Source organism: Olea europaea, unplaced genomic scaffold (assembly GCF_002742605.1).
Source record: "Olea europaea var. sylvestris unplaced genomic scaffold, O_europaea_v1 scaffold65, whole genome shotgun sequence".
NCBI classification, from domain to species: domain Eukaryota; kingdom Viridiplantae; phylum Streptophyta; class Magnoliopsida; order Lamiales; family Oleaceae; genus Olea; species Olea europaea.
Window position 1 is genome coordinate 242,539 of NW_019264872.1, and position 10,584 is coordinate 253,122.

The following is a 10,584-nucleotide window of genomic DNA, read 5'->3' on the forward strand; positions in this document are numbered from 1 at the left end:
AATAGTTTGGTAACTAGCTTATATCCTATTCATTTTTTAACATGTTAACATGTGATATATATAGTATTCATATCGTGCTGAAAAAACTCATTTTGAATTTGTTAAAATCTCTAACCTTTATTTCTTGTGATGTTCCAGATTTGTATTCTACATTTTGGGCAGCTTTCTAATCAACTTACAGTGCATTAAATATATTACGAAATGGACAATTCTGAGGTAATTATGTTTTCTTCAATTTGTGTATGTTATTTCTTAAGCTTTGATCATAATGACATTTTAATTTTTGTGTTGCATTGTTACAGTCTACCAGGCGAGCTTCCAATAAGTGTAAACAACGGAGAGCTGAAATTGCTATGGCAATTCGAGAGAACAATAAGAAGAAGGTACGGATGTCGAGCGAAGCAGAGAATTCTTTAGCTACTCCAGTTGATGATGAGCAAGACACACCACCGTCAAATGCAACTGTAGAAGTTCTGAAAAAGAAAAGGGGTCCAACTCAAGTGAAAATGATTACTGGAAATAGTCATCAGAAGATGGAACTTGAATTCAACGAATATGGGCAAGTAGTGCGCCATAACTCAGTTAAGTTTGTTAGCATAGTTGGAGCCATGGTACGAGAACATGTCCCTGTTGTAATTAAAGATTGGCATTCGGTTGATGGGAAGAAAAAAAATGGAACTTTGGAATTTCGTACAGGTAGATTTGTTAATTATATTGTTGAGATTATTACTATATTTTTTTCAGACTTTAATTTAGTTTTTTATACAAGTACAGCAAAGGTTCGATGTCACTGATTGTTATCAAAAAATAACATTTCAATATATGGGAAAGTATTGGAGGACGTTTAAGTCAAGAAAACAAATCAGAACTCAAGTTGAATCTTCTGTAAATAGAGCTCGCGGTACAGCCCTTCTTAGACCAAAGAATATTACATCTGAAGAAGCATGGGAAAAATTTGTCGAGGAAACACTTTCAACCGACTTCCGTGTAAGTATATTTGCATACGAGGCTTCAAATTTTTATAATTACTGTACGTTAATACTTTATGATTTTGTAATAGGAAAAAAGTTCAAAGTTTAGCAACACGAGAATATCTCAGAAGCTTGTCCATACAATGGGTAGAAAAGGATATCCACGTATTGCCCATGAAATGGTAAAATTACAAACATATCTACTCTTCTTATTTGAATTGTCCTACTCTAGTATATGTAATTACCAAATATTTATTGCAGAGAACAAAAAATCCAAATATAAAGGGATTGAGAGCTAGAGTATGGACTCAAGGCCATCTTAGAAAAGATGGAAAACCGATAAACGAAGCCGTTGCCGACACTGTGGTATGTGTTTTATATTCAATGTTGAACATAGAATAAATTGATTTATTATATGTATCATTTGTTAGTATAAATTTTGAGTTCCATGACTACAGAAAAGGATTGAAGCGTGTGCTGAAACAATTTCTGATAGCCAGCAGAAGACTCCATTCGCGATGATGCTGTTGCTCGAGTTTTAGGCCCTGAGCGCTATGGAAGAGTTAGAGGACTTGGATTTGGAGTTGCACCATCAAAGGTGGATGGAAAAATTCAAAGTAATGTGAGAGTTAGAGAACTTGAAAGTCAACTACAAACTTAATCAGAAAGGATGAGAACATTAGAAGAAAAGGTTGACAAGATGAGAGCGTTAGAAGAAAAGGTTGAAGCACTTCTCAAACTATCTCAACAGGTTATAATTTTTTACCTTTATAAATACTACGGTAACAGTACAACAATATAGTCAAGTACATGTAGATTTACTTTTCATAATTTTTGTATCATCTTACAGAATATGGAGGATAAGAGTTCGCGTGCTTTCACTCCTCAGGTTTTTGTATCCTACATTATTATATATTTATATGTTATAAATCCAAATTATATAGAAATCTAATTGAATATTTTTGGAAATTTTATTTTACTATGAATTGTAGTCACACCAAGGAAGTGGTGTTCACGGAGGCACCGCAAATCTGGAAAATGCAAGGTGTCAATTATTACATTGGTATTTTGAGGAGGAAGAAGAAGTTGTTGCGGAAGGAAAGATTGCAACAACAGATCCATTTGCAAAGGTTCATCACTTACCACTTGGACGAGACTGCTGGAAAGTTTGGCTTGAGGAAGTGTACATGAATAGTTTGACATTATATAGACCGACAAATGAACTTCGGACTCTTAGTGAAGCCATAGGAAGTACTTTTGCTTGGCCGAAGAGCAGTATTAGGCTTATCTGACATCATATCTTAAGATTTCACTCGCTTTTTAGATCTCCTTTTTGGTTGATTAGTATCTTTTAAGTTTTTTATGCAGTTGTAGGGTTGGAAACTATCTGATATGATGTTCGCAACTAGGCGTGGCTGAAACGATGCATGTGCTTTTGTAGGAAAACAAATTTTGGATTGATATATAGGTTGTATAGGCTAGAGTTTCATGTATTTTCATTTTGTATGGTTAAAAAATATGTAATGAAATTTTAATCTTATTTCCATTTTGTATTTTCATACGGGTTTTATGTGTACTGAAAAAGACAAATTGAGTTTGTGCACTACTTTTTTCAATTGTTGGTAAATTTGTATTTTTGATTCAGCAGTAATCCAGGTGAAAACAACAAAAACAGAGAAAATGCAAGAAAATGGGGAGCCTACGGCAACGTTTTTTAGACGTTGCTGTAGCATCTACGGCAACGTTTAAAAAACGTTGTCGTAGGCTTCTCATTCACAGCTACGGCAACCTTACATAAACGTTGCCGTAGTATCAACGGCAACGTTTATGTAACGTTGCCGTATCTATCAACGGCAACGTTTAAAAACCGTTTCCGTTGACAGCTACTGCAACATTTTTTAGACGTTGCTGTAGCATCTACAGCAGCGTCTAAAAAACGTTGCAGTAGCTCTCTACGGCAACGGTTTTTAAACGTTGCCGTAGATGCTACAACAACGTCTAAACAGCGTTGCCGTAGGTTCCCACTCTACGACAACATTGAGGTTTGCAACATTGGTCTAAACGTTGCAAAAAGTCTTCGGCAACGTTTTTCAAACGTTGGAAAAGACCTTTTTTGTTGTAGTGAATAAAATATCAAAATAATTTTTTCATTTTGCTTTTAAATAATTAAACACAAATGTAGTTATATATTCATTAAAAGAAATCGTACCTCTTGAGTAGCCAGAAAATGCTTAATCGTTTTTTCAGTCAGCAGTTTATTAGGCCTCCACTTATACATTTGTGGACTCTGTGCTGTTTTTTATCGACGCCGTCCAAATTTTTTTCCAATTTCTGTAAATGCCTCATAAATCCAATACTGTATCGCAATTACAAATTACAATTATTTTTCTCTTACAAATAAATGAAGTCAACAAAAGAAAAAAAATATTAATAAATACCTGAAATGCAAGTGGATATCCTCGTAATGCATACTTACAATCTATTTGTTCGTTCCGTTGCACTCTTTCTGCTCTTTGCAATTGTGATTTTTGTAGTGAATTTAACAAGATAAAAATACTTTTTCGACCCCAAGGATATCCAAGAAATTCATCAAGATGCTCGACCATACCAAGAGTTTTGTAATCAATAATTCTTCCAACTGGTTTTATAACACATTCCACCAACATAGCAAATCCTAACTTAAATTTATCTACTAAGTCTTCACATTCATGGAAAACTTCAAATAGCATTTTAATGCTAATTCTTTGACTACCATTGAAATAATGATTTCTAAGACGATTGTTGCTATGATCAATCTCCATAACCGGTTCATGACAAGGTAATCCAGTGATAAGACAAAATTCTTGCATATCAAATCTAATAATACGATCATCTAATTTTACCCATACTTCATTATTTTTGCCACAATCAACAAGCCACATTACGAATTCGTCTATTAATCTACTACTAAATAGCTCTTCCTCTTCTCTATAAATAATTTAAGAAAAAAATCCATAAAAATTACGACACATTATAGAACATTGTTGATTTGCATCTATAAAATCTATAAAGTCTTTAAGATATTCTCGATTTGGATATTGAGTAATAGTAGCAGAAAACCATTGATTTGGAGACAATATATATTCCAAAGATATTTGCATAAATAATTTGAAAACAAACTATTTGTAAACAAATTTAACAATTCTAAATAAGCAACAAAATAATATTTATACAAATTCAAAAATACATGAACATCAGAAAAAAGACAAATTCAAAAACCTCCGTGCACGAATGTTTGCGGACCTCCGTGCATGGGGGTCAACCTCCCCGCTTCAAACCTCCATGCACCGGGGTCCCCCCCCCCCCCCCCCCCCCCCCCCCTCCGTGCACCGGGGCTCCCCCCAACTTTAAAATTTCACTTGTATAAATATGAAGGTAAAAATCTAAATACTTACCTTTTGTTATAGATGGTGCTTGCTGAAATATGGTTGGCTTTGATTTTAGGTAGAGAATGAAGATTTTGAGATATAAAAGGAATGGTATAGATAAGGATAAGATATAAATGATATGTGTGGTAGTAAAAAGTCTTCTACAAATAAAAAATAATAATCATAAGAATAATTCTCTTTTCACTATTTATTATACATATACATATTTCTATATTATTTAAATTAAATGAATTAATCTATATCATCATTTCTTTTTCGACAAATAAATATAAAATGTAAATATTTCTTCCGATATTATTTAAACTAAATCTTATCTTCATTCATTAAAACAATTCAAAACTATTTTTATATTATAAGTACAACTTCACTTCTCCGTGCTATATATTAAACGTCTGGCGTAGTCCTCATATGTTTGCCTATTCCAAACTGTCATGTTTTCAAATTTTAATAAAATAAAAGAATAAGAACTAATAAAACAATCTTATATTCCATTACAGCCATATCTTTGTACTATAAATGAAATTTGAAAGTAATCTCCATATCTTATGCCAGTGATTATATAACGTATGGCTATTTAGATAATAAGGTATGGCTATTGATGAAATTTTACAATGTAAATTATTTTATTTGTTTTAACCATAAAAAAAAGTTTCATATTCAGTCTTTCCTTTTTTTAGTTTATTTATCCCATCTATGCTTCATTTTTTACAACTGACACATGAGCACATAAATACTTTAACAACGTCCTTCCAACATCGTTACCCAACATTAAAATATTTATTAAGCCATTATGTCTCTTTTTTTATATATATAAATATGCTAACATAAAGCTTCAGCTTCACATCTGCAACTACAAAAACACAAAAATTATCGTTACCATTTAGAGTTCCATACTTTAAGAAATTCTAACTTCTACTCATACTGTCTTTTTCTTCTTCTTCCTATATATCAACAATTGCTATAACAAAATGACTGCACCTCATAAATTCATTCCACAAATTTCAGCTTCAGAAACCAATTGGCCAGCAAAAGTGATTGTCGCAGGAAAACAATCCCCAAAGATTGCTCGGAATTCCAATAGCTGTTATCAAAATCTTACTCTCATGGATTTAGAGGTGCAAATATAACTCTCATTTCAATAATTTTTTACCAATCATTATACCTGTATACTTTCTAAATGTTCTCATCTTTTCTTTTTTTGAATAGGGAAACAAAATCACAGCAACAATGTATGATGCCAATATCACTGCACTAAACGATTAGTTCGAACTTGGAAAAGCACACATTGTGTCAAATGCAACAGTTAAAGATTTCAAAAGTAAATTTCGGAGTTCTCCTGGACAAAAATATGGAATATAACAGGAAGAACAAATGTTGAAGAATTAAATGAAGACAATTTGAATCTCATGTTCTCAAAGTTTGAACTTACTGTGTTTGATCAACTAGAAAGGCATATGGACAAAAATACAGACATAAGTAAGATTTCTACTGCATTACATTTAAACAAATCATTTCATATAACATTTCATACTTTATTTTTTACGTACAAATTTATTGCATGCAAAATGACATATAAAATATTTCATAATTAATTTTTACGTTCAAAGTTATTGCATGCAAAATGACATATAAAATATTTCATAATTAATTTTTACGTTCAAAGTTATTGCATGCAAAATGACATATAAAACAATTTACGTAACCTTATAGGTTTGATGGGTGTCGCTATAGGTGTTCGACAGAAATGCCTTATTCAAACTAACTTTGGTACAGAAGCTCATCTACAAGATGTAGTCTTTGGTAGATAAAGAATTCAAAACTGTTATACTAACATTATGGGATACCTTTCTCGAAAGAGAATGCACTTCGATAATTGAACATCTTCCAAATAGACTTGTGATATGGGCTACAAATCTCAAAACTTCTTCGTTAAACGGTAAATTTCTCTTACAAATACAGTTCCATCTATAATATTATTATTATTTTTTTCATGTAAGATATTCTTAATTTCTTTTGTACAGGCATCACACTTTCGAGCAAAGTAAATAACAGTTTTTTCATTAATGTCAAATTACATGCTGTTGCAGAGTACAAAGGATGGTAATACAACATACCTAATTTATATATATATTGTTTATTTACGTACCTTTAATACAAAAAAACAAAGGTTCTATTTTATAACTAAATATATCGTTATTTCTTGTAGAGTGAAAGCTAACAAGGAAGCGCTTGACAAACTAACGGAAAATAAACCTTTTATTGCTGTCAGGCCACCCAAACTTTCTCCTTCTACTGATAATAAATTGACACCAATTGAGGATTTATTAGGGGTGTATCTAACGGTACTTCTATACTAATATAAACTGAATATAATTAATAGAAACACATTATCTTTAATTTCACAATAAATATTATAGTAATATCACGTATTTTTCTCAGTCGTATCCTTTTATCTAATTACATGAGACATCTCCTTTAACAGACGAAATTCTACTGAGTGAATGCATGTTGGAAAATAGCTTTAAAAGACCAAAAATTTTGGTATATGTCTTGTAACAATTGCAAGAAAACTTTCAACGCGAACTTTGGAGAAATTCATAAATGTTGATTCTGCAAGTACGAACACTCAAAAGCTATCCCAAGGTAATTTCTTCTATTAAACATAAGTTCAAAAATTTACTAATTATTACTTCAGGAACAGGGTACATAATACATGGCTAAAAAAAAAATGCATTCTTTAGGGTAAATGCTTTTGTACAACTTAAAGACAAATCATGTTCCTTAGATGCAACCATCATAGGAGATGCAGCAGAAGTGTTACTGAAAAGTAGCGCCAATGACTTAATGAACCATCTTCAGAAGGTAAAGCATCATGTTCAACATCTTTCGAAAATGTTTTCTTTCTTAACAACAAACATATCACTCTATTGAAATATATTTCGTCGACCACAGGAAGGTATTAAAGAACTTAATGACGTTGTCAAATTGGAAAGTGATACAGAGCTATTCTTTTACCTCAAGGCAACAGAAAAGCGCCACGACCCACCTGAGTACCGCTTTGAAATCATATTCGTGTTCAACTCCTCCACGGCAAATCAAGTTGATTCCTCAATTGTTACAGAAGATGCAAACAAACAAATTGAAATGGAAAAAAATTCCAACAACAAAGACATAAAAGGCAAGAACAAGGTGTCCGGACAACCCGATGACATTTCCACCGCTACTGAAGAAATCAATCCACCGCATGCAAAAATGTCTCTCTTCTAACCATCAAATGTACCTATTGAAGCAGAGTCAAAACCCAAAAAAAGGACTCACACAGGCTCCAAAACTGATGACTAAACCATTGGGATCACCTCAAAAGAAAAACATGAATGAATAACATCTATGATACTTTTGCGACTACTTTTGTGACAATAGACAATAATCAATGTTCTATTTAGTATTTCTGGAAAAAGTAACATGATGTGTCTATATCTTTGTCCATGTACAAGATTTCAGATTCTACCAAATAACAATAAATTACTACTCTTGAAATTCAAAGTTTGTTGTGCGAGTCTTACTTTCCTTTTTCCCCTTTCCATTGCAAAAACAGTGAAATATTACTATATTAAATCATTCCATTTCAAAATTAATATCATAGCTTACATCCAATGATCCTGTTTTTAACTAATGAATTCACTTTTTCTTTAAACAGTTAACTGATATCAACATTAAAAACTAAACATAATAAATCAGAGATCAATTACTCGTCAGGCTCCTCCACATAATCCATCAACTAAAAGCACTTAATTGCTAGAAACTTGTGTTAGGCTAGCTATTCACTCTTCCAACAATTGCTAATTTAAGCTTGACGCAGAAATGTTCCAAAAGTACAAGGTCAAGCATTTTATAAACTACGTCTAATCATGAATTGGGAATTACAAAATGCAGCCACATAAGTTTTAGGAGATTTGAGAAAATGAAAGTGAAATGTGCGATCAAACAACAAAAAGAATTTGAAGACTATTAAATAAACGAGTAAATAGTTGCACGATAAGACATCCACGCAGAAGGATATCTATAGTAATCCTAATCCACTGGACCGACTGCAATTTTGCTGAACTTAATTGCACTTGCATCCGTACCAACAAATATATATCCATTGCTCTTGTCAATTAGTTTAACTAGATTGCCAACACTTTTTTATCTTGAAAAACCAATTACGACTGAGAACTGTAGGATAGATAGTTAGGCTAGGCTTGTTAACACCACAAATAGATATGAAGATGCCTGAATATCTAAAGTCGCGAAGTTGACGAGACCCTAATCCTCTTTCGCCTAGCACAACTCCTTTGTAAGCTTTCTGCACCAAGAAAAAGGTAAATATTACCTAGAAAGTAGCAAATTAAGGATGAACAGATAATCACGAAAGACCTTAATGTGGGAACAAAGAGAAGAAAAGGAACCTTCTACTGGGGAAGAGAAGGGGTGGGGGTGAGGGTGGAAGATGGTGGAACTTGTTGGAGGAAAGATGAGTTTACTAACTTGGATTGGCTAAGGCTTGATAGAGGACAACACTAATAGGAAGAAGCAAGTGAAAAAAGGAAACTTGTATTTCTCAATTTCAAGACATTACACACTTTTTTGGTTTGTTACAAAATGGAGGACACTACCCCTTTATATAGTGTTTACATGAAATTTCTAGTTCGCACATTTTCTAGATACACCTAGGTCACACATCAAGATATTTTCCTAGAATTCTCTAGATATTCTTTATAAGACCACATATTTTACTTAGATATTTATATAGATTTTTCTAGTCGATATTTATATAGATTTTTCTAGATAATGGTTCTAGAAATGCTAGGCATGTTGGGTCTTTTAATTAATTTGGGCCTATAAGCAAAATCCTTAAGCCCATATTATTTAGTCCAAAAATCAAGTTTACTACTCACATCCCCCCTTAAACTTGATTCTGTTATTCCAAGTAGAGTTCTTAACTTGCAGATCACATCATGCTTGAGTAGCTTAGTGAGAATGTCGGCGATCTGCTCCTGGGAGGTTACATATTTCAGCTGCACTTCTTTCTTTGCAATTCTTTTTCTTATGAAGTGATATCTTGTATCAATGTGCTTGCTTCTATCATGGAATACTGGGTTCTTTGCCAATGCTAATGTCGATTTGTTATCAACATGGATTTCGATTGGTTCTTTTTGTGAAACTCCAAGTGTCTTCAATAAGTTTCTAAGTCAAATTGCATGGCAGACACTTGATGTAGTTGCAACATATTCAGCTTCACGGGTAGATAGTGCTATGATCGATTGCTTCTTTGAGCTCCAAATGAAAGTTGTGTCGCCCAAGTAAAACACATACCCAGTCGTATTCTGTCTATCATCACCGTCTCTGCCCCAATCGCTGTCACTATATCCAACAAGTTTGAATTCATTAGATGATGAATAGACTAAACCATAATCAAGCGTACCTTTGATGTAGCGAACAATTCTCTTTGCAATTTTCATATGGGTCATGGTAGGTGTCTCCATATAGCGACTAATGAGCCCAACTCCAAAAAGGATATCTGGTCTTGTGCACATCAAATATCTTAGACTTCCAACAAAACTCTTAAAGAGAGTTGGGCTTATTTTTTCACCTTCATCATTCTTCGACAACTTGATTCCACATTCGACGGAGGTACATACAGGCTTGTAATCCTTCATATTGAATTTCTTTCACATATCCTCCTTGTGAGATGAATATACAATCCTCAATTTGCTTTACCTCAATTCCAAGATAGTAGGCCATGAGGCCGATATCCGTCATTTTGAATTCTTAAGACATGGCCTTCTTAAACTCAGTGATCATACTTTGATTATTTCCTGTGAATATAAGATCATCTACATACAAACAAACAAGCAAAATATCTCCTTTCTCATTTATCTTTGTATAATGGGCATACCTGTGAAGGTATTTTGTGAAGTTATTTTCTACAAAATACTTGTAAATTCTACCATTCCATACCCTTGGAGTCTGTTTCAACCCATATAAAACCCTTTTTAGTTTTAAGACTTTACCTTCATGTCCTTTTATTTTATAACCAGTTGGTTGCTCCATATAGATTTCTTCTTCAAAATAACCATTTAGAAAAGTCGGTTTCACATCTATTTGAAATATTTTCCACTTATTTTGTGCTGCAAAAGAGATAA

At 32.9% G+C, this 10,584-nt stretch overlaps 1 protein-coding gene across 1 annotated transcript; it reads right to left on the minus strand.

Moving 5' to 3' along the window:
• Positions 1-9,630: 9,630 nt before the first annotated feature.
• Positions 9,631-10,201, minus strand: LOC111390093 (uncharacterized mitochondrial protein AtMg00810-like). Its single transcript, XM_023015080.1, has 2 exons — positions 10,081-10,201; positions 9,631-9,959 (listed from the first exon to the last, which is right to left on the minus strand). Exons 1-2 carry the CDS (start codon positions 10,199-10,201, stop codon positions 9,631-9,633), a joined length of 450 nt encoding a protein of 149 aa, XP_022870848.1.
• Between the last annotated feature and the right edge of the window lie 383 nt (positions 10,202-10,584).

Bases quoted from the DNA above. Each gene is read 5' to 3' on its own strand.
- LOC111390093 (XM_023015080.1), bottom strand. From the start codon at position 10,201: ATGACGGATATCGGCCTCATGGCCTACTATCTTGGAATTGAGGTAAAG. The intron at 9,960-10,080 runs GTATGTACCTCC...GCACAAGACCAG, and splicing joins ATATGAAGGATTACAAGCCT to ATATCCTTTTTGGAGTTGGG.